Genomic DNA, 26,506 nt, shown 5'->3' on the forward strand with positions numbered 1-26,506 from the left:
TGATTTTGCCTTTTGAATTTGAATTTTCCTTTTTGAATTTTGAGTTCAGTATTTTTGTGTTTTTACTTTGTCTGTTTGTCGTTTTCATTTTGGCCATGGCGTTGTCAGTTTGTTTTCCATTTATGCGTTTGACTGTCCTTCTAGAATCTTTTGTCCCTCTTCTGCTTCAAATGATGATCGTATGCACAAGGTGTTATTGCTAACTGTAGTATTGCATATTGAACAGTTGTGGGAAATAAAAGTTGGTACAAATGCGTATGATTTGTAGTAAATAAAATCGAGAAAGGAAATGGGGAATGTGTCAAACATACTTTATTAATTATGATTTATTTCGAACTAAAGATAACGACAAGACTTGAATAATTTATATTCTTTTTTATTGATATTGGAAAATTAGAGCTATCGTTCTTTGAACGTGTGCATTTTTACTGAACATGGATGAAATAGTGTATGCTGGACAGTAGACGATTATCAAGAAATCATCAAATAAATTATGCTTTAAAGCTTAAACATGTTAAAGATATAACACACATATGGATACGCGAAGCTTTGATACTATGACTATTTCTTATTTAAGAGTAAAATTCTTATTATCATGCTATAATTTTGTATAATCTAAACGAAAATCACATGTCTGAAAAGTATGTGCATTCCTTATAGTGTGCATATTTGATTGTAACACGATAAACAAAAACACGTTTTTAAATGTTTAACTCCCCCCATAAATTCGAATATACCTTGTATCTTAATTTTAAAATAATGTTCACAAAAAGTTGACATATTCAGTACGAGCTTTGGAAGAATCCATGCTGTGTAAACGATTATAACAAGGTCCAAGTGTAAATTATAATACACGCGGCCAAATGTATGAGTGCTTACATATATTTATTTTGGCTTTCAAATAACAAACACAGATGCAAAAGTCCTCTATATGAACGCTCACATACGGCGCTAGTTACATTATCGTGGTTACAATTTTGAATAGGAAAATAAGATTTGATCGTTAAACTTGTTGAACCTACCAATGAGTTCGAATTATGATTACGAAAATGTCCCTGTTGGATTTAACCAGAAGAACAACAGTATACAAACCCGAGAAAAATGTCAGGAAAAAGGCCAGAATTACATAATTGTTCGTTGCTGTGTGTGATAAATTTTGGTGTTTTGTTTCTGTTGTGTCGTAGTTCTCTTATATTTGATACGTTTCTTCAGTTTTAGTTTGTAACCTTGATTTGTTCTTTCTCTGTCGATTTATGAATTTCGAAAAGCGGTATACTACTGTTGCATTTATATAGACCAAGGTGAGCGACACAAGCCTCTAGTTCTTATGTTGTATCGCAAAATATCCTGCACAATTCCCTTGTACTTTTGGCTAGTTCAATAAACAAAAGGAAGTGTCAGCTTTGCAAACCGGTCAGATTTCTAAGTTGCATTAGCCTTGCGTCGTATCTGCTGTTTTTTTTCTTCTATCAATCAGTATATGGGAACAACAAAAATTAACAACACGGTGTCGATACTCGACATTTCATAAAGCATTGTGTGTTGCCATCAATTTAATTAGTGTTGTATCGTTGCTGTGTAGTTCTGTTATTACTTTGTACTTGGTATCTTCTTCTGGTCACATTCATAGCTATCTTTTACATTTTATATATGAATAAAGGCAGCAGGAGTATTTAATTATTATTCCGATCTCATAATAAAATATTAAGGACAATTGAAGGTAAAAGCAAACACCTCAGAAAATCGTATGGACTCAAAATTGAGCCCGACATGATGTGGTGACATGATTAAAGTTTCATATGATGCAAGTCTTACTCGGCATGCACATCGATGCTCAATCAAAAAAGGACAGTTATGGAAATGTTCATCTAGCAGTTAAAAAACTATAGCAACATATCGGTAGGCAGTAAATATACAGTTATACGACATTGTCTTTTGAATTTTTTTTATTAAATCTTATCATAAAGACCAAGTGCATGTTCTAAAATACGTATTGTGTGGTTTCCAACCAATAACTTCTACTGCTATCTACAAAAGACAAAATATTTAAATTATATCTTGGCTAAAAAAAAACACCCAAAACACTGCATGACTCCATCAGTAAATACAAAAATCAGTATAAACATAAATTGTCAAGTTCACTTTTCAAATGCAGTGAAGGAAATTTATATACAAACTGTTCATTATTTCATCAATGGAAAACTACGGGATACAAGATAAGATTGGAGAACCACAAAAATACACAAATCCATGTTCAATAATTATAAATTTAAATCATGTTTTTTGTAAGATTATTTCAAGTGCAGCAGCTGCCTTTACATTGATTGGTTTATATAATGGTTTATATAATAATATATTTATGATTGCTATCAAAGAATGAGGTCAATTTACTATGGTGGTTATACATAGTAACAGGAGTAGGTCCGGTAAGGGACATTTTTTCCTCAAATTTCAGCTCCATCTGACAAAAGATTTTAGACACTTTTTAAACGCTTACATGTCTATATCAATTCATTCAATTAGCTTATGTGAAAGATTTTAATTGATTAAGTGATTAAAAACGCTTCGATTCAATCTTAAATATGAAAATCTATCAAATGCCAAAAAATGTCCTTTTTCAGATGGTTTTTGTTAAAATTAAAAATGGCTGCATACGTGTTCATCCTTAACCTTTATATATGAAATGTATTATCATCAACTACAACTAATATTTCAATATAAGAATATACAAAAGTGCGTCCACATTCATTTAAGACGGACACCGTCTAAAATTTAACTTAAATGCTAAAATTGTACTTCCAGTAGTTTAGCATGATGCTAGTACCCAATGTTTGTGCATTGTATTACCAAAACCAGCCCATATTTATGTAGCAGAAGCATTCTACTTTCCAATAAATAACTTAAAGTTTACCCTTAACAACTTTGTAAAACTGCTATATATATATTTGGGCCAAAAAGGAGTCTTACTACACCTTTTACATTGAAACGATAGTTCTGGTGTTCATTTAGTTCAAAATTGGAGTGAAACATTACCGTTTCGACATTTAATACAATATAAAAAAGAAGATGTGACATGATTGTGAATGAGACAACTCTCCACAGGAGACCGAAATAATAGGTCACCGTACTGCCTTTAACAATGCATCAACAATGTTTCAAGCTTGCTGAAAGGTCTGAAGTAGCAAGAAGTAAAATCACAAAAATACTGAACTCAGAGAAAAATCAATTTGGAAAGTCCATAATCACATGGCAAAATCAAAACGCATTGAAAACGAATGGACAAGAACTGTCATATTCCTGACTTGGTACAGCAAAGGCACATTATAATTGTTTAACACTATATTCAAACAGGAAATTCATTTGTAAAGCATATATATGTTCCGGACCATATGAGTATTTGGACCATACGCGTATGGTCATGACCATATGCGTATACTCATATGGTCCGACCATACGCGTATGGTCCGACCGTACGCGTATGGTCGGACCATATGAGTATAATACTCGTTTGGTTATCAACGGGCCGGACCATATGAGTATTTGGACCATGTAGGTATATTTAAAAAAAAAATATAAAAGTTTCAATAATATAAAAACTTTAACTAAAAAACAATGATGGTTACATGACAATTTATTATTTTATAATTCAAATACTACGTACAATTTAAATATTGATGCCATAGTTAATTTTCTTCGTTAATTAAATTCTTGCATGAAGGCTTGGAGTGATATTTACTTCCACACGGTACCTTAGTTTTTTTTGCATTTGCAAGTCTTGGTTGTGCACGATCCTTTTCATTTACACCTTTAGTTTGCGAGGGGAAATCTAGCCTTTATGTAGCTGTGTACAGTGATACCGAGGTCTTTGGTCATTCCGATATGTCTATGGTGTTTTAAGAAGCTCTAGGTCTCAAATATCGTAACATGACTGCAATACACCATATTCACAAGACAACTTAAATAAACTATATTACTTTCCAATGACTTCTTCACGTGTGTAACAGTTCAATAAGAAATTTTTTGATTTTTTTTTTAATCGACATATTATTCACGCGTAATAACAAATCGGTAAATAATGACCATCGGAATAAAATGTGTTTATTATAGTTTTGACAATAGGTAAAATTAACTAAGTTAAAATTCTAATTTTAATTTAGCTTATCTTTTTATTATAATATAATAATCTTGAAAATCACCTATATGATACCGTCTTTTTTAAGAAACGGTCATACCATTCGAAGAGTTTAGAAGTATTTTAAGTAAACTGTAACAGAGTGTTAATTACCCCGACCATACGCGTACGGTCGGACCATACGCGTATGGTCGGACCATATGAGTATATACCCATATGGTCATGACCATACGCGTATGGTCCAAATACTCATATGGTCCGGAACATATCCATAAGATTGTTTTTGACGCTATTAACATCACATTTTTCATTTGTACAAACAATATATGTAAGTATACAATTTTGACATCTATACTACTAAAGTTAGGTGGTCCGATTTGCCAGTGACATAAAAATGAAAAAAAAAATCTACTTTTTTGAAACTTTAATAAAGGACAATTGCACCAATCCTTAAATCTTACGAGGTGATTATTTATTTTATTTCAGAAAGATAATGAATACTGACCGAATTTCACAAATTGCTCGGGTATGTGAGTTCGAGCATAAATCATCAGTCCATTGCCATGAATTCGATTGATGTAAGAGAACGCAGTCCGCATCAGGTGATAAATTCTCGGTTTTATCATCTGGTTGAATGTGTGGACCTTGAAACCAGTCAGTAAAGGTAAGTTGTTGACTCAAAGTCCACTGAAATGATCCTTCAGTGGTTATATCCGATAGGCCTATCCACGCGCTTCCTAAACATGCTAAACATAAGGGAAAAAAATATATGTACATCATTAGAAATACAAAACCATGATAGAACAGTAACACCACACACTGCGTACTGTATTAACATAAACAGGACAATGCCTATGGAAGGTTGTTCATTATCGTAAATACATTTCATTCATTCACTGACCATGTATATATATTCGATTTAATATGCATTAATTATATCATCTAGTTTTCCTTCTGATGTAACAACAATCTAAGTCATTTGGTGTAGGCTGATGTAATAACAATCTCGGTCAATCTGTGTACCGGGGAATCTCTGGTGTAACAATAACCTACAAAAAAGGTGTTTCGGGAAATACATATGAGAATGTTGTCCCGCCTGCTGTAAGCACAGTCTAAGTCAATAAGTGTACTGGGAAATCCCTGATGTAATAACAATCTAAGTCATTAGGTGTATAGATGAATCCCTGACCGGGGAATCTCTGGTGTAACAACAATCTTAAAATAAAAATAGGTGTACCAGTGAATGATGTAATAACAATCTAAGTCAATAGGTGTACCAGGGAATGATGTAATTACAATCTAAGTCAATAGGTGTAACAACAATCTTAAAAAAATAGGTGTACCAGGGAATGATGTAATAGCAATCTAAGTCAATAGGTGTACCAGAAAATCCCGGATGTAACAACAATCAAATTCAATGAGTGAACCGTGGAATGATATAATTAGTTATGAAAGGTACCAGGATTATAGTTTAGTACGCCAGACGCCCGTTTCGTTTACATAAGACTCGTCAGTGACGCTCATATCAAAATATTTGTAAAGCCAAACAATCACAAAGTTAAAGAGCATTGAGGATCCAAAATTCCAGAAAGTTGTGCCAAATACGTCTAAGGTAATCTATGCCTGGGATGATAATAGCCTTAGTCAATAGATGTATCGGTGAATCACTTGAAGGCGGTTGTCCCGACAAGTGTAACACTAATCTAAGTCAAAAGGTGTTCTGTAGCAGGGTATTCCTGGTGTAACAACAATCAAAATAAAGGGTGTATCGGGGAATACATATGAGGAAGTTGTCCCGCGTGGTATAAGGCAATAGGTGTACCGGGGAATCTCTGATGTTACAACAATATAATTCAATAGGTGTACTAGGGAGTCCCTGGTGTAGCAACAATCTTAATCAATAGGCGTACCAGGGAATCAACAATTCGATTTTGTTTTTTAATGCTGACGATAGGTTAGTTAAGAAAAGATTATCATACCTATTTCCACTTTAAAATTATATTTGGTTTTTATATTTTCTTATATATTTTCTTTCAAGTTATAATAGTGTCTCCTATACATATAACGATACTATCGAATAATAGCAAAACGCATTACAAGTTAATGAATACGTTAGATATTGCTAAATGTTGCTATGAATCTTATCATCTAAGAAAGAGACTGTATAAAGTCATGAAAATGACAGTTGTTATCCTTTCGTTAGTTATATTCGAACTTTTGATTTTGTCATTTGATTACGAACTTTTTTCTGAGTTGGGTATTTTTGTTATTTTACTTTTTACTTAAAATAAATATCCAGTGCAGTAAAATAATTGAATGCTTAAAAAGTTACCTGATGCATTATATTTTAATCAAACATTATCAATTATTCTTTTTGACCACAAAATATGATTTTAAAAACTGGAATTAAAATTTACATAACAAAATTGCTTTCTTAGCTGTCATTCTCAAACACTAACATTTGCAATTCGATGAAAGCGAAAAACAGATGTTAAATGTATGTGTTTTTATCTATACCCTTACAATACTAAGTATCATGGCAAAACTGAATAAAACAAATGGTATCATTAAACAAATTAAAAATTAAATCAGTGAATAGTTGGTTTGACCTCTGTGGTTTTAAAACAGTCACTTACCTTATATTCCGACGGAGAATTGTCACTGAAATTCCCTGTTGAATTGTACATCATCTTATTTTGCTGAAAGTAACAAATCAAGTTTTCTAATACACCACTATTCTTTCCAATAAGCAGATATATTTTCCCGCAATAACGAGTGCCTTTCAGCTATGTTTTAATGATCTACGTTGTAATGGAGTACATACAATAAATCCTTCACTTAGAATTAAATGTTGGATAGAAGGCGTTGTATTCAACAGACGAAAACAAACATTGTATATTGCTATATGTTCACAAGCTGATTTAATAATGAAATGAACTTTAAATGAATAAACTGTTTTTCGAATAATTTGAAATAATTTTTTTTTTCTCCAGAATACAACCGATTATAAGACTTAGTACGAAAATCAACACTAACTAGATTGATATCAGGATTTCATAAAAACGGTAAAAACATCCAGTATCATCTGATCGTATATATCATAAGTTGACTTTTATTCTTCTGTTGTGTTTATTGTATCCATTCTAACCATTTGAATGGTTTGAGGTTACATTTATCAGAAACTGTTATAGCAGAACTATCGGAAATACTATATAACCATGATAACATATCACGTACGTGTAATCCTTGTCTTGTGTTTTTTTAACGCAAATTTCAAAAAACTTTATACTTGTTTTGCTTCATAACTAGTTTTGATCTAAGCGTCACTGATTAGTCTTTTAAAGACGAAACGAGCGTCTGGCGTATCAAAATATAAACCTGATACCTTTGAAAACAAGGTGAGCACAATATCTTAATGTTGGCTTTTTGGCTCTTTAATCTTTGTTGTTTTGTTAACATTTTATATTTTATATATTAAAAGAGTGGAATACATTTTACAAATTTGTACAGAATTGTGGGACACATAAGTGGTAAACCATATCTGTTATAAAACACAATAGAACTTAAAAAAAGACTGTATGTTATAGACATTAACCGATATTCACATCTAATACGTCCTTTAAAGAGCGTCAACCGATACCAGAGGAATAGTAAAACGCATTGATCAAAACGCCAGGGCTAAAAATGAAAATTACAATCAGACAAACAATAGTACACAAGAAAAAACATAGAAATTTAAAGACTGAGCAAAACGAACCCCATCAAAAACTTTGGGTGATCTCAGCTGCTCTGGAAGGGTAAACATATCCTGCTCAACATGTGGTACATGTCGTGTTGCTCATGTTAATAAAAACTATTTGTAAAAAGTAATATCACAGAAATACTGAACTCCGAGAAAAATTCAAAACGGAAAATCCCTAATCAAATAGCAAAATCAAATGATAAAATACATCACGTGAATGGACAACAACTGCCATATTCTTGAATTGGTACAGGCAATTTCGAATGTAGGAAATGGTTATTTGGATTTATAGCGCTAGACCTGTCACTTGAATGACAGTCGTGTAATATTTTATTATGTTTACAGAGATGCGTAAACAAAACAGACATAATAGGTTAAAATAGTCAAAATATCGGTACAGCAGTCACCACTGTGTCAGAATAAAAAACAAACAAATATTTAGTAAAAAAGAACAAAAAGCATCTATCAAATTTAAAAAAAACGCATGCATTGCTTAGCGGGTTTGACGTCATAAAATGTTAACTTCACATATGAAGAAATGTAAAATGATTTTGCCGATCAATTTTTTTTCAAAGTAGTTATAATTCGCCGTTTCAGAATCTAATGCATTCTGGGTAATATTTTCACAAGCGTACACCAAAACGTTGGGATTGTTTTAAAACTTTCTAAACAATGGAAATTCACCCAATGACGTAACGTTTTTTTCTTTTTGGTGTACGAACAATGATATTACCCATAGTCCTTTAGATCCTGAAAAGGCGAATTTTACATGGGTTTAGTGATATGCATGGTTAAAAAATAAAAAAAAATATGTTAGAACTTGCTGCAGAAACAGACCGAGATTTAAAGTTTTGCAGAACTTTAAAGTTTTTTGAGAATCAACATATGGTTAATATTCCGACGAGAGTACAAAATGTCGTTCAAAGTATTATCAAGTCTATAACATTACATATAAAAGAACCATTACACATTGGCGGGATCTTTAAAAGCACATAATAGTTATCAAAAGTACCAGGATTATAACTTTATACGCCAGACGCGCGTTTCGTCTACATAAGACTCATCAGTGACAATCAAATCAAAATAGTTAAAAAACCAAATAGATACAAAGTTGAAGAGCCAAAGTTCCAAAAAAGTTGTGCCAAATACGGCTAAGGTAATATACTCCTGGGGTAAACGTAATATGAACCAAAGATACCAAAAAAGTCGCACATACAGATAACACCAGTAAATATGAAAGATAATCCAAACACACTGACGGGATTCATAAGAACCGAGCCACGTTAAATGATATCAGAAAACAGTGAAAATGATATTAATAGTAGATCAAAGACAAATATAATAATAATATAACATGTTGGTTACATGATAAACAAGGTCTTGATACCTTCCAATGAACCTTTTTAGAAAAAAGGATGAAACATTCTTTTACATACCCCTGGTTCATCAACATTCTGCTTAAACACTGGTGTCGTTTTACAAAGACTGAGAAGGAGCTGCAAGCTCTTCAATATCGAATAAGTTGGCAAATGTTTATCCCAAATACAGGTGAATTCATATTGATACTGAGGTGGAGGAAATTGATAAATTAAATTTCAAATTTTAAATCGTATCTTATCGTTTGTCATAGATTCTGTGATGACTGTGTATGTCAAATTCGAGGTATAAATCTAACAATGAGGCGGAGGAAACGTGGTCTGTTGTTTCTTTAATTTCTAGTTCTGGGGGATATATTAATGGAACCCATTCAGAAAAGTTCGGATTGTCATCAAAATATCTGAGAGTGACTTTAAATAATCTGGCTTCTTTGATCTTTTTGTTTTTGACAAGTGCCTGTAGGACCTCCGATTCATAAAATATAAGAAGAGGTCGGCAAAGAGAGGCGCGAAGTTAGTTCCACTAGGAATACCGACAATTTGTTGAAAAAGTCTACCTCCAAATTCAACAAATATGTTGTCGATAAGAAACTCCAACACACACTGATCACTTGTCCCTCTGTGTAGCATGTTTTACCCTTTTGTTCACTTTTAACAAAATTCGGCTTATCAAAAGGAATAAATTTATAGCATATGCTACCATAAAGGAACTATTAGTTAAACGAATACTAAATTGTGTGAAAGATCATACCATTCAAGTTATATCGTAACTGAATAATATATTAAAATTCTAGTATCTACAATGAGTTGTTAGTACTAGGTTATCACTTAATCAGGACGGTTTAATTGATAGGCAATGTGTCTTCATAGAACTCTTTGATAAGAGGTGAACAAGGTAGTCAACATTTATATCATACATATGTTTGCATATTTGATGTATACCAATCACACCAGTATCTGTAATACTCAACCTTTTGAAGGGAGTAACGAGTCAGCCTACTTACATTTTTTTTTTATGTCAGTAATGAAAGTAGTAGTGAAAAGTAAAATCACAAAAAAACTGAAATTAGAGTGACAAGTATGCAGTTAACCTAGACAAAACCAGGTTTAATCTAGCATTTTCTACATAAGAAATTGTCCGTACTAAGGCAGGGATATAATTGTATCTTTTGTGAGAATATCGAATATTAGGTTTAGCTAGACAAAATAAAATGTCCGTACCAATTTAGGGATTTGATAGTTACTGTTGAAAATATTTCTCACTAAATAATTCTAAATTTTGTGACCGTTTTGAACGCATCTTTCCCATCAAAATAGATGTACAAGATACAGCTAAGTATGCCTCATATTTTTTTTAAAACAAAACACTCGTATGTAGAAACATGACAGCAGCTCCTGCATACGGAGTATATATCTCCATATTGATACGATATTCCAAGGCTAGTTTTTGCGATCATGGTTTCCTTGATTGAGCGTTGCTCCTCACAAGGAAGCTTTTAACGTAAACGAAACGCGCGTCTGGTGTATTCAATTATTATCCTGATACCTTTGAAAACTACTTACACCACTGGGTCGATACCACTGCTAGTAAACGTTTATAGTTTACCTGAGCCGTACTTGGCACAACTTTTTGGAATTGTGGGTTCTCAATGCTCTTCAACTATGTACTTGTTTGGCTTTTGAACTTTTTTTTATCTGAGCGTCACTGATTGGTCTTATGTAGACAAAACGCGCGTCTGACGTATTTTATTATCATCCTGTTACCTTAGATAACTATTAAACCAATAGTTCCAAATAATGCAGTTAAAAAATGTCAAATGGCAGAATCAAATGATAAAACACATCAAACGAATGAACAACCTTATACCAAGGCTCCATGAATACCCACATTTTATCTCTGTTTTAAAGACCAATTGGAGACAATCGGCTTTTATCTGCTATGTGGTCGGAATGTTGTCTATTTAACATATTCCCAATTCAATATCATTTTTGTATATACACATGATCACCGGAGTCATTTAAACCGATTCTGAACAAAAGAAAACTAATAGCACAAAGACAATAATGAAGAAAAATGTTTCGTACTAAAAATATACACAACTTCAGCACATAGACACTCTACACTAAGACAATGTGCACCTATACCCTCTTCACTAAGGCCATCTACACCTAGACACTCTACTACAATATAAAAAAGAAGATGTGGTATGATTGCCAATGAGACAACTATCCACAAAAAACCAAAATGACACAAACATTAACAATTATAGGTCACCGTACAGCCTTCAACAATGAGCAAAGCCCATACCGCATATAGTCAGCTATAAAAGGCCCCGATAAGACAATGTAAAACAATTCAAACGAGAAAACTAACGGCCTTATTAATGTAAAAAAATGAACGAAAAACAAATATATAACACATAAACAAACGACAACCACTGAATTACAGGCTCCTGACTTGGGACAGTAACATACATAAATAATGTGGCGGGGTTAAACATGTTAGTGGGATCCCAACCCTCCCCTAACCTGGGACAGTGGTATAACAGTACAACATAAGAACGAACTATACAAATCAGTTGAAAAAGTCTTAACTCATCAGATAGACAAGAAATACAAGACCATCGTCACCTAGTGCTCAACACGATGACCATCTACACATAGACACTCAACACCAAGACAATCTACACCTACAAACTCTACAACAAGACTATCTATACCCAGACCCTCTATACCAAGACCATTTTGTATATTTGTAGACATTCTATACCAAGACCATTTTGTATATTTGTAGACATTCTACACCAAGACCATTTTGTATATTTGTAGACATTCTACACAAAGACCATCTTGTATATTTGTAGACAATCTACACCAAGACCATTTTGTATATTTGTAGACATTCTACACCAAGACCATCTTGTATTATTTGTAGACATTCTACACCAAGACCATCTTGTATTATTTGTAGACATTCTACACCAAGACCATCTTGTATTATTTGTAGACCCTCTACACCAAGACCATCTTGTATTATTTGTAAAGTTGTCAATAGATAATACAATATAACGAATCTATATTGTTCAGGGAAATGTACACCAACATTCTTATAGTAATAATTATTGATGAAAATAATAGTAATGTATATAGAAAACAATGTTAGCAATGTCTTACCTTATATCGCTTTGAATATCTTTTGCTTATGTTATATTATATTGCTTGAACATTACGTTCCAATATTGTGTAGCCTTAATGCATCCATTACTATACTAGTTTTACCACGGGATACTGTAGGTCAATCCTGAATGTTGTCGATTGTTGATTTTAACGATACATTTTCATTATTTGTTTTCAACTTTATTCGATGCAAAGTTCACCTTAATCCAATTAAGGAATCTTCTAATCATTTTTTTATATAATTATGTATGTTATAATACTAATCCTGCTTGCTGTATATATGATTGATACTTAGAGGTTTTAAAAACAATCGTATTGATGAATAATATGTTGATTGTTGATGAAGTCAAAGTATTTCAATGCTTATATAGGAAGGATACGAAATATCTGAAATGATTTTTTTTTACAAATTTCTAAATAAGCTATGACTGATTTACATGTGAATCAAGCTGTACTTTATAATATATAGATATAGAAAGATGTGGTGTGAGTGTCAATGAGACAACTCTCCATCAAAACAACAATTTAAAAAAAAAGAGTAAACCATTAAAATGTCAATGTACGGCCCTCGTCACGGAGCCTTGGCCCACACCGAACAACAAGCTATTAATGGGCACAAAAATTACTAGCCTAAGTGTAAAAACGTTCAAACGGGAAAACCGTTTATATAATAACAAGTATTGGTAACCAAAAAATATTATTTTCATTGTTATTAAACGACGGATTTCATATTAGGAAATTGTATGCGTTATCGAGAATGTTAATTTATTTATTTAATATCGTCTCTTCAAAGACGTTTTGGTTTTCACAATACTGTTGATTCATCATTATTCGTTGGATACCAATTTTCGTCGATTTCGTAGGTACAGCTTTAAACGAAATGAGATGTTCATCGATTGACTTAATCTGTATAGGCTGGCAAGCACCCTTCGGTAAAACCAGTAAATCAAATATTTAGGAACGTGTAAGTTGTTCTTATTCCACGAAAATTGATACCCACGAAAATAAATGAATCCACAGTATAATAATTGATTAATTGGTTAGTGTGTAACGCCTCATTCTTCATTTGTGTGCTACTTTTTAGCGGTTATTCAAAGCTGGACACCGTCAGTTAATGCATTTTGAAATACGAGATACTATCGAAGCTACTAAGGTAATCTATCCCCTGGATAAGAAAATCCTTAGTAATTCGAACAATTTATACTTTTGCAACAGTTAATCTAAAAAAATACTATATATTGATATGCATGGCAACACCGAAGTGCTGACTACTGAGTTGGTGATACCCTCGGGGACGAAACGTAAACCAGCGATAGAATCGACTATTGAGGACCTGAAATCAAAAATAATTGTAAATAATTATATCATTTACCGGGTTTGTAATAACATGATCAACACTAAGAGTGTCACATGCGGAACAGGATATTATGCTAACCTCTCTTGAGCACTTGAGATCATCTCCATTTTTGGTCGGGTTTGTGTTGCGTTTTCTTAAGTATTCTAGTTGAGTGTTTTTTTACTATCTTGATGTTTTTTTATGTTTAAGTCATAGCTTTGTCAGTTTGTTTTGTTATCGTTCATACAGTTTGAATATCCTTCTGGTATTCTTCGCCCTCTTTTATTTAGTATGTCAAAATATCATCCTTTATTTTAAAGATGCAAACAAAGATAATTAAAAAAAAACTTTTTTCTTTAACTTTAAGAATTATATACGGAAGCTCCAATTTAGAAAGTTTCCCGAAATGTACATGCAGCAAAGGCTTCCAAAATTGGCTCTTTAATGAAGGATTTAGAATTTAGATTTTTGTATTTATTTTCTCTGTTTCCATTGTAACAGAAGCCATTTTTAACCATATAATATCTCTTGCACAACTTCACATAGTGATCCATATTATGGTCCGTGAAAAGTTATCCCTGGAACCGGGATCAAATCAGTAAAAATTATTCTAGAGGTTTCGTGAAGCACTTTGAAGACCCAGCAATATACCGTTGTTTGTAAGGACACTGATATAGTTTAGGTATCCAATACAGTGATGGAAGATCCAGTTCTTCACCTTTGGTTGAAATTCCAAAGGAACATAGAACAGACCTATGATTATCCAGGATTTCCTCTTTGGTAAGTGTCGTGAGGGTTTATGTTGAGTTTCCAAGTGAATTGCCCATACCTAATTCGTTTATTAAGCAGTTAATGTAATGAATTTTACACACAACAACAATGTTGTATGGGGCTTTATCTGCGGGGACAACAACATATTTGTCAGCTAGACTCGTTGAATGAACACGTTTGATAAGAATGCGATGTATATTACTTATAAAATATCAAAAACAGTCAAACCTGCGTAAAAGACCACCTATATTTAGCAAAAACCTGTATTATAAGACCATTGCTTTTAGATCCCTTTTAAGTACATGTCATATAGATTGCATCTTCATTAAAAAACCACCTGTATAGTCGTTGAGAAGAAGTGCATACTGTACGTACTTGTTATATAACGTGTATGTATGAAACATCCGTGAATAATTGATTTAGAGTTATCGCTCTTTGAATACACCAAACATGTAGAATACATTTCATCAGTTCTTTTTCAGTTATTTAAAATCCTTAAACGTTGCATCAAGTTTATCATATTCTTAATTGTTTGAGATAGGCCCCTTTTGCTATAGCATTAATGATGTTGATTCCGATGAATAGTTATCAAAGGTACCAGGCTTATAACTTTTAAATACACCAGACGCGCGTTTCATCTACATAACACTCATCATTTACGCTCAGATCAAAATAGTTATAAAGCCAAACAAATAAAAAGTTGAAGAGCATTGAGGACCTACAATTCCAAATAGTTGTACCAAATACGGCTAAGGTAATCTATGCCCTGGATAAGAAAATCCTTAGTTATTCGACAAATTCTTACTTTTGAAAGAGTTAATTTTTTTTTTTTTTTTTTTTTTTTTTTTACATATATTGATATTAATGGCAACACCGAAGTGCTGACTACTGAGTTCGTGATACCCTCGGGGACGAAACGTAAATCAGCGATAGACCATTGAGGACCTGAAATTCCCCAAAAATGTAAATTATTATACTATCTACCTGGTTTGTAATAACATGATCAACAATAAGAGTGTCACATGCGGTTAAGGATATGCTAACCTCTCTGGAGCTCTTGAGATCATCTCCATTTTTGGTGGGGTTTGTGTTGCGTATTCTTAGGTATTCTAATTGGGTGATTTGTACTATCTTTGTGTTTTTTCTGTCTAAGTCATTGCTTTGTCACTTTATTTTTATCGTTCAAACAGTTTGCATGTCCTTCTGGTATCCTTCGCCCCTCTTTATCTAGTATGTCAAAATATCAACTTTAATTTGAAGATGCAAACAAAGATATTTAAAAAACCTTTTTTCTTTAACTTTTAAGAATTATATACGGAAGCTTCGACTTAGAAAGTTTCCCGAAATGTACATGCAGCTAAGGCTTCCAAAATTTGCTCTTATAATGAAGGATTTAAAATTTTAATTTTTGTATTTATTTTCTCTGTTTCCATTGTAACAGAAGCCAATTTAAACCTTATAATATCTCTTGCACAACTTTGCATAGTGATCCATATTATGGTCCCTGAAAAGTTTTCTCTGGAACCGGGAGCGAACCGGGATCATTTGTTATAGTAGTCTGATGCACTAACCACTACATCACAGCTCTCATTTAAACACTGGAATAGAGAACATAACATTTAAAATGCCAGTGGAAAAAGAAACAATAACGAATAGAGGCAAACAATTTACATAACTTCGATTTCTATGAACAACCATAAAATAGATGCCGAGTCTTATTGTTCTTATGTTTCGATGGAAAGCAAAAAAAAAAAACCCAGTCATATATAAAATATTTTCTGAGCTATTTGTCAAAAAGATAAGATAGAAGAAGGAATTATGGTCCATATACTAGATGATAACAAAAATAATAATTGTAATAAAAAATAAGTACTAATAATGAAAACGCAGACAAAAAAAACCCAACTCAGAGATAAATAGCATCATCTATGTGATCCCCCTGATTTTGATGGGGTTCATTTTTCTATGTTGTGTTTAGTGTACTTGTGTTTGTCTGCTGGTCCTTCTTTTTCTAGACATGGGATTGTCAGTTTGTTTTCGACTTGTGAGTTCGAACCTCTCTGGTATAATCTGTCTTTCCTTTTGAATGCTTATTGAAAAACTAAGTTTTGCTCCTCATGATTTAGCGTACATTAATTGGCAAATATGTACTGCATAACAAGCTTTATAGAGGACCTAAATGTCAGTTGTAAAAAAATTGACCGAGAACACCAGACGAGAAGGGGCACACTATACCAAGATCTGATAAGTGTTGTCACTTTTGCGACTCAGTTGACATCAGTGACTAATACTATCATATAATCTCATGCAATGTTTTCAAATACTAAAGAAAGAATTTTTTACCACAAAATTGTAAACAAAATGACTGATTTGTAGATCTTACTTTGCTGAACATTTGCTGTTTATATTGTATCTCAATCTATTATAATATTCAAGATAATAACGAAAAACTACAAACGATTCTTAAAATTACCAATTTAGGGGCGAGAAACTCTATTTTTTTGGGATTTATCTTTTTACTGTTTAAGTAATTTCTGATTAGAGCTTTTATTGGCAGTACATTGTTGCTCGTAGATATTTAAGATAATCCCGTTTTTTATCATCTTTAAAAGCTATAAGAAGACATATATACTCTTTAAAGGGTGGTCCTTAAATCATAATGCAATAATGTGTTTGCAATTGAAGACAATATGTGCCAGCCAAGTATTGCTCTTTCAATAACCATCATTGCATAAACATTGACGTTAGGATAGATCACCTCAATATTTATACAACTTTGAAACAACACAACAAGCTAAAGAGATTCCGATGTAGTAGTTACATCTTTAAAAACGAAAACCAAGGATATCTCCACTTTCCTCCTTTTGTATTGCTTTTATCCGTTTATCACTGCTGGGCAGCCCACATCTATTTAACAAATCATGAATAACCAAAAACTTGCATTCAAAGAAACACCAACATTTATTTCAAAGTGTTTATTATAAAGCAATTAGATATATATGATATTAATAAAAGCTATATTTATATAATAAGTAAATAATATAATTCTATATGAAATGGTTTATATTTCTTAATATTTCGACAGAATCAACAAACAAGAAAAGAAAACCAGTCTTAAAAAACTTATCAAAACCTTATCATTGGGTCTGCTACAACATCATGGGGTATGTTGTAATCAAAGCAATATGTTTTAAATGTTTACATGTTTTATTTAAAAAAAAATATTTGTTCGGCCTTAACTATTTTGATGTGAGCGTTACTGATTAGTCTAATGTACACGAAAGGCGTGTCTGGCGTATCAAATTTTAAGCCTGGTTCCTATGCTAACTATTTTGATGTGAGCGTTACTGATGAGTCTAATGTAGACGAAAGGCGTGTCTGGCGTATCAAATTTTAAGCCTGGTTCCTATACTAACTATTTACACATCAAACCTACAAAAAGAAGAAATACCGGGATCATTTCCCTCAGTTTATATCATACCACACGGAACTGTGTTCCGTTATCATAATCCGTCAGCTCTTTTCTTGTCACAAAAAATTCATTGAGAACTCACAACAGATTTTAAGCAGCCTTGTAGTTAAAATGAAATACTTTTTCGATGCATATATCTGTTTATTTTTTTTTTTCATTTATAAATCATGCCAATATACTATTTATGTTTGATTTGAACATACTACTGCGACATTTTGTCATCGCAAGTCATTCATCTGAAACAATATTCAATAGTTTTATGAGTCTGTACAGATTAATAAAACGTACATGAAGACGTTTTTAAAAATTAATTATTCAGAAATAACTGATTGATCAGTTCACTCTGTTAGGAGGATGAGTCCTTGAAATTATGAATCTGGTGCGATGTTGATTGCCAGGGGAGGAACATTGGAATTTAGGTACGCTTTCGGTTTTGTGACATTAATTTGTTTAACTCAACATTTTATGATTCTTCATTTGAACATTAGCATAATGATGTCAGCGGCGTTAGACCAGCAATCTATCTTTTGTTTAGAACTTTCCAAAGTATAACAAATATTCCAGAAAAAAAAAGTTATATACATATGAACCTAAAAACAACTATACATGGATTGTTTGCTGCTTGATAAAACACATATTTTCGTAACAAACTTTGGAGCTGATATATAAGAAGATAAAACAAAAAATATACGGATCTGAGACTAAATAATGTGAACAAGAGCTACTACATGAGATAAAATAATTTACATATTAACATGCTCAACTTACAAATACAAAGCTTAATATAAAAATTGTACACATCAAAATATATTCCTCTGCAATAAAAACTTCTCAACATGTATATAAATTTACATTGCTGAATTATTGTTTCAATCATTTAAGTATTCTATAATTCTAATATTAAGCAAAAACCAGGGTTGGCAAAGTATTACTCGCCTGGGAATTCCCGGGTGTTTTCCCGGGCTGGGCAATACTCCCAGAACTATGTAATACTGGTCATTAATGGGCAATATGATTTTTTAAGCTGGTTTCAACACAAACTAGTTAAGACTTGGTGTAGTTTCATAGTATTACAGCTATACTTTTTAAACAGATAACCATTGAGTAATTTCTAGATAATTTCTATATAAATAATAAAAAAAATCATTCTGTTTTCCATTAATTCTTTATTTTACTTAGGTAGAATACAATATTTGCACATTTATGGATACCTTCTGAATAGCCAAGCATTGTTTCAATAATCCAAACTTTGATAAAAAAGCATTTTTTTAAGTGAATTATTATTTTAATTGTTAAACATTCATATTGCTTAACAAACATTCTAAGGGGTAATGCCCTTAAAATTTATAAAATTGAAAGGGCTGATTATTGTTACATAAACAAATATGTGTTCTAATCTGAATAATTACTTATTAATAAGTGACAGTACATAAACATAATTTAAATTTAATTTTTCTTAAATGTAATTGTTAATTTTTAATAGGAGTTATGCTTATTTGAATTTTTTTTTTATGCTATTTACTGTTTGACCAATCTAGACAACCAAAACAGGTTATACATATCTGAAATGTATTTCATTTGTGATTGATCACTGAATCCTCTTAATGTATAGTCATCTCAAATGCACTTGCTCATATATATAGTTGAAAACGCACTTGTTGATATAAAGTATTCACAAAGGCACGTGCATTATAATAGTCAATACACAAACACTTTATGACATATGTAGTCATAATTAACCTCATCTTATTATGTTTATATATAATAAAAAAAAATGTAAGTTATTGCAAACAAAATTTAAAAAAACAAATTCAAAAACATAAAACAAAACATATTTGATATTTAGTAGAAACAAAACAAAACAAAAATACTGGTTCATTATGTTTGACTTTGAATTAAAGTAAAAGTTCGGATAAGTTTTAAAATGTGTTAACAGCCCCAACCAAAATTTTAATAAGAATGCTGAAGAACTATTATAATCATTTTTAGTGTAGAAAGTTAGATAAAAAAAACACCAAGCTTTTAGAAATATTAAAACGGAAAGTCCCTAATCAAATGTTCAAATGGCAAAACCAAAAACCTTAAACATACCAAATGAATAGACAACAACAACGGTGATGAATGACGTGACGTTGAAGAGATGATTTTGTTTTCCGTAAGTCATATTTTAGATAAATAACAATAAATACAAATCTGACAGTTGTTTCTTACATAAACATGGTATCTATATGATTATTAGTCTTTAGGGAAAATAGATATAAGCAGAATAACATAATAAAAAAAAATGGTGTTCAATAACGAAGGGTTAAAACAAAAAAGTGCTTGAATTGTGAGAAAAAGACAATTGTTACACATGTATATAGTACACATGTCATGAAACAATTTCAAAACAACGTTTAAAAGAAAATGCACTGTTTACTTTGATTATGATGGCAAAAGTTAAACATAAAAGCATTTTAAAATTTAAATGTTAAGATTTCAGCTTACAATAACAGTTGTAGGTTCCTTCTATTCTTAATATTTATTATTCTTGTAGCATTCTCCAGTCACATGAAATTGATGTTTAAATGAAAGGTACTCAAACCAAATCTGATAATGTGTTTTCAACCATTTTGCCATGTTTACCAACGTTACTAAATGCCTGTCCAATTTTACGCAATGTTGGTTTCAGATTGTGCGACCGGCAAAACTGATTTCTCCATTCTTCTAAAATATTCTTGTTCAGTCTTACCAAATCTCTGTCTGCTTGTCTGTAACAAATCTGTTCCCACGTCTCAAACTTCATATCAAGTTCGATCAAGAAGTGAAGAGAACTGTTCCCAATTAATGGGGCCAATCTATCGATGTGTTCTTCTGTTGGTACTATATCCCATTTGTCATCTAAAAGACAAACGAAAAAAACTCACATGTAATATACCAATTAAAGTATAACTTCTATTTTGTTTTGCGTTAACTTCGAAACTGTAATTTTGAAATTAAGATTGAATTCCAAAGTAGTAGATTGCGGAAAACATTGTACATTTCCGAACATATTGAATCGGTCACAACCAGCTATTATTTACGAAGACATGATTTCTTTACACACATTTGATTTTATAACAACCAATTCCTTATGTTGTAAAAATATTATTTTTGTTACATTTTCTACTCGTCGAAAACTTATACTTTTGTCAGTTTTTATTGGCAAAACACTTAAATAAAGCGATGAAGAAACAAACAACTTCCAAGACACTTAAAAAAAGCGATGAAGAAATTTACAACTTCCAAAACTCTTAAATAAAGCGATGAAGAAACAAACAACTTCCAAAACACTTTAATAAAGCGATGAAGAAACAAAAAACTTCCAAAAGACTTAAATAAAGCGATGAAAAAACAAACAACTTCCAAAAACACGTAAATAAAGTGACGAAGAAACAAACAACTATCAAAACACTTAAATAAAGCGACGAAGAAACAAACAACTTTATATGAAATATTACTATCGAACAAACCAGTTGGTATATTCAGTGTGTTAAGTCATAAGTGAAAATCAAACTGACATTGTTATTACAAATATAAAAACAACCAAAAGACATCAATTTAAAAAAAAACAAGCCTAGAAAACCACTGACTAAACAATACGAACAACGCCACAAAACTTGTTAATGTCAGTTGCTCAGAAAAGGTAAACATTTCATGCTAAGCATGTGACACCAGTCGTTCAATGCGAGTGCAAACCTGATGATATTTCAATGTCTTACACTTATTTGTTACACATCTTTAAAAAGGAATATTTATACAACTGCACCCGCCTTGTCCCGCGTGTATTATTAACTGTTCTTAATTTAGAAGCATTACAAATAACATGGTTAATAAAGGCATGTTTACTGTCTTGTTTGTTAAGTCGTAAATGATAATAAAACATATCGCATATGTCGGACATTTAAATTAAACTTATACTTACATAAAGTAATAATGTAGAAGTATTACAAAGAACATGGTTAATAAAGGCATGTTTACTGTCTTGTTTGTTAAGTCGTAAATGATAATAACACATATCGCATATGTCGGACATTTAAATTAAACTTATACTTACATAAATTAATAATGTAGAAGTATTACAAAGAACATGGTTAATAAAGGCATGTTTACTGTCTTGTTTGTTAAGTCGTAAATGATGATAACACATATCGCGTATGTCGGACATGTAAATTAAACTTCTACTTACCTAAATCAATATTTGCTCCTGCTACAACCTATAAACAATCACAAGAAATATCAGTAAAACAAGACAGACTGTACGTAGACGTGTATATTTTGCATTTTACACTGCATTATTATTATGTTTTAAGAGGTTTCGTGATGAATTTCTATTAAATGATAATTATTCCAATTACATTAATGTTCGACAAAGTGTGAGAACAGTTTAAACATGTTGAATATATTTATCCTGTTAGTTATGCAAGTTATTGAAAGCTATTACACGTCAGTGTATGTTTAAATTAATGAAAAGAAATATTTAAGAACGCTGTTTTATATTATATATTATATTTTTTTTTGTCGACACAGCACGATGCGTATATCAAACTTATGTATTATCATATTAGTACCTTGCAGATGGTATGAGGGTTTTGTATGTTTGCATACACCGTGGCATCCTTTATGCTTTTAAATGTCAACGAAAATGTGTTCCGACATTTTCTGAGGATTTCAAATTTCAGTTTCTCCGGTTCGTCACTTTGACTTTCTTGGTCACAAACATTTTCCCATTCAGCATATGTCAGTCCCAGGTGCGTAGCCAGTTGTCTTATCTCATCTCTGTTGTACAGCAGGGATAATCGACGCAGATGTAGATCTGATGGAATCTCTTTCAAAAACTCTTCAGTTGTAACTGTAAACGACATATATCATTATGTTTTGGATTTGTAATATCTTTGATAGTTGAAAACACATTTCAGAATTTGTCCATTGATAAATGTATGACACTGTGGTATTCATCAACGAATTGTTTACTTTTTTATGTATCCCTGGCTTAAAATGTGTTGCCAAAAAAAAAGTAAAATAAGAAAAAATCCGAACTCCAAAGAATGTTGAGATACGCCATATGCACGTTCCGTCTACATTTGACTCATCGGTGCATAAATTTATCATAGATTCAAGAATTATATATTGTATTTACGCCAGACGCGCTTTATGTCTACAACATACTCATCAGTGACGCTCGAATTAAAAAAGGTTAAAAAGCTAAATAAAGTACGAAGATGAAGAGTATTGAGGACCAAAAATTTCCAGCACAGTCATGCAGATAAAAAAAGTGTGAAAGCCAAGCAATTATAAATGTGAAAAGCATTGAAGATTCAAAATTCAAAAAAATGTTATGCAGGATACGGCTAAGGTACTATATGCCTGGGATAAAAAAATCCTACGTATTTCAAATAATTTATACTTTTAAAAACAGCTATTTCATAAATTTATGAATATGTATACCATACATTTGATATGCTTGTCAACACCGTCGCGTTGACTACAAGACTGTCATGTATTTGGTTTTCATGTTATATTTGTTATTCTCGTGGTGTTTTGTCTGATGCTTGGTCCGTTTCTGTGTGTGTTGCGTTTCGGTGTTGTGTCGTTGTTATCCTCTTATATTTAATGCGTTTCGCTCGGTTTTGGTTTGTTACCCCGATTTTGTTTTTTGTCCATGGAGTTTTGAACAGCGGTATACTACTGTTGCCTTTATTTATTCAATACCCTCGGGGTAAGCAACCGGTTCTTTAGAAGAAACTTTGATATTATAAATTGATTGATATCTAATTCAAGCATTTGTGTATTGATGACACAGTTTCTTAATCTGTTTCATGTGTTGTTTGTTCTGGTTTGTATATACTCATTATCCCACTGTAATTAAAGCCTACATAATTTCTAAGTGAAATAGTAAAATCGTCATGAATGAGATTATATCACAGGCAAAAAAGTAAAATCACAAAACAATACAAGTGATAATTATGTCTGCTTCTTACAAATGAAAAAAACAATACCTGGACAATCTGGTTCACATTTGTCGTCTCCCTGCAAAAAAAACAACATGTGGATACACGTGGCATACATTATACAATAGAATTAACATGAAAAAGCTATAAAAAACAAAAAGATGTTAGATTATTCTCTGTATACTGTAATATCTGTATAAATATTCATTTTGGTATTTAACACAATCAATACATTACATATACCTGTACCAAGTTAGGAATATGACGTGTGTTATCCATTCGTTTGATTTGTGTAAGCTGTTGATTTTGCCATTTTGCCATTTAATGAGGAACTTTCCGTTTTGAATTTTCCTCGGAATACAGTATGTTTGTGATTTTTCGTATTACTCTAAAAATCAAAGGTGCTGTAATTCACATGTTTTGTCTTAAACTAATTGTCAAACGATGAACTATCACAAATTTATTGACCAGTAGTAATTGTTTATTTCACTAATCTGTCAAATCCAAAGCTTATTGGATGTCTTTAGGTTGCATTTCTGTAATTATTGACAATGCAATTTCCCATAGAAACTCCGTTTACGGCTAAAACTGTACCACTTTTACTATGAAGTTTTGAAAAAAAATCTAATCCTAGAATTGAAGTTCATATGCACCACAATTTATTTCAAAGGTCAAAATATAGGGCTGCGCGACATATTTTCAACGTTTATATGCCCTGAACTTCTCAGAGTTTAAACTAACGCTAATTTTCTTAACTTCCCCTACCTCGAATGAAAGGTTACCACAGATTCCAATGTAAACAAAATGCACATGTAAATTTACTGGTAACATTCCCAAGGTATGTCTCTGTGAGATGGAACACAGAGAGCATAACTGGGAACTAGTATGTAAACAAAATTAAGTTTCTATGAATATTCTCCCCAAAACAGGCGTGGTTTGCGAAACAGCTGTATTCACAAAGTGCAACCTTTTAGCGCATATGCTGTACTACTTATTCAAGTTAGTGTTAAAGTTAATACGTCTGAACCCGTTGTATTTCCTTGCACCTGTCATAAGCAAACATATGTAAATGAACTGTTAGTTGCCTTTTCATCTTTTTCCTATACGACCATTGCATTGTTAGTATTATTTTTGACTCATGAGTTTGAGTATCCCTTTGTTATATTTTGTTTATTATTTGACACAAACTTATTCTTTATATACCTTTCTTTGGAACCATGATGTGATTATATTTATGTTATGTTCAATCCCATGTGAAGGACATATCCATATGTTGCTTATGTTTTCTAGTTGTCTGACGTCGATGATACATGGATTATCTGGTGAGTTACAACATATTCTTGTAATAAAGGCTGCATCACTGATGTGACTGGAGTCGCTGCTTGTTCTGATATATAACTGACTTATTTTTTCTAATGCAGATGTTAAACACGCAATAATGCTGTAAGCCATATCCCTCGATATCAGTGTGTTTGTTCTAGCATGAACAAGACGGGCAATAATCATGTCATCTTCGCAAGTAATGGACATATCCAAAGAAGGATCTAGAGTGAACACCCCTGACCTATGGAACAACATGTCGTTCTTTGACTCTCCGTATGTTTTCACTGCCCATACATATAGACAGTAACTTATAAATCTAAATGATAATGCAGGAGGTATCATCAGTGAAGAAGACTGAAAAGCTATGGCAATACTCCTGTCAGCAATGCCTGCTGACTTAAGGTACCCAGAATCATCTTTCGCTCGTACCATACTTGCGATATAATAAAAGTCAGCAGGTATACGGTTGCGATCTAAGTCGTATCTCTTTGGTTCAACCAATATATCGAGATGGGTCATGACATTCAGTAAATAATCTTTATCATTGTAAAATTTCCGATATTTTTTTTTCCAAATTTGTTGGATAACTTGTTTTGATACCACCCCTTTCTTGCCCATTACATCCCATAACTCTTCTCTTTCTTTGTCTCCTTGGCAGAAACTTCTATCAGTAACAATAGACTTAAAGGCATCAATTAAATGGGTTGGAGACAAAATAATATGACGGTTTAATCTGTGTTCATCAAAGTATAACACCTTGCCTATGGCATGTTGAAATTTCAGGAATACTTTTAACTCAGATTCTGTCAAGGATCGTATTGGTTGTAGTGAGTTGATTTTCTGCAAATGGTCCATTGTAATCAGTGGAATATTGCGTTTGATGAGTGATGCAAGTTCTAACTCTAAAGGGATAAAGCATTTTGGTAGGGGTTCTCCCCATGTTGGTTGCCTCTCTGATTCGCGCATGATAACAGCCTTTATCTTCGACATTTCTGGGTCATATTTGTCTCTAGCGTTTACAAATATTTCATCATCAATCACCAAGTGTTGCATCAATGGCGTATTGTGGAACATCTTGTAGATTTCTTTAAATATGTAACGACGTTTAGTTTCAACATCATTCTGAAAATAATATTAATATGATATGTTTACCAAAGGTATGAATTATTCGAAATGCGGCGTATTATATTATCTTAGCCGTATTTGGC

At 32.2% G+C, this 26,506-nt stretch overlaps 1 protein-coding gene across 1 annotated transcript; it reads right to left on the reverse strand.

Moving 5' to 3' along the window:
* Positions 1-17,572: 17,572 nt before the first annotated feature.
* On the reverse strand, positions 17,573-26,177 carry LOC134695036 (uncharacterized). The gene is made up of 5 exons (XM_063556207.1): positions 25,179-26,177; positions 24,024-24,054; positions 22,596-22,876; positions 22,214-22,241; positions 17,573-20,886 (listed from the first exon to the last, which is right to left on the reverse strand). Exons 1-5 carry the CDS (start codon positions 26,151-26,153, stop codon positions 20,585-20,587), a joined length of 1,617 nt encoding a protein of 538 aa, XP_063412277.1. The 5' UTR covers positions 26,154-26,177; the 3' UTR covers positions 17,573-20,584.
* Between the last annotated feature and the right edge of the window lie 329 nt (positions 26,178-26,506).

The sequence above is a fragment of the Mytilus trossulus genome, chromosome 13 (assembly GCF_036588685.1).
Source record: "Mytilus trossulus isolate FHL-02 chromosome 13, PNRI_Mtr1.1.1.hap1, whole genome shotgun sequence".
NCBI lineage: Eukaryota > Metazoa > Mollusca > Bivalvia > Mytilida > Mytilidae > Mytilus > Mytilus trossulus.

What these genes read in the sequence shown, in the direction of transcription:
- LOC134695036 (XM_063556207.1), bottom strand. Translation starts at nt 26,153, where the DNA reads ATGGACCATTTGCAGAAAATCAACTCACTACAACCAATACGATCCTTG. An exon ending in ATGTGAACCAGATTGTCCAG is followed by an intron (nt 22,877 to 24,023) that starts GTATTGTTTTTT and finishes TGTCGTTTACAG; the next exon opens with TTACAACTGAAGAGTTTTTG. An exon ending in ACCCTCATACCATCTGCAAG is followed by an intron (nt 22,242 to 22,595) that starts GTACTAATATGA and finishes GATTGTTTATAG; the next exon opens with GTTGTAGCAGGAGCAAATAT.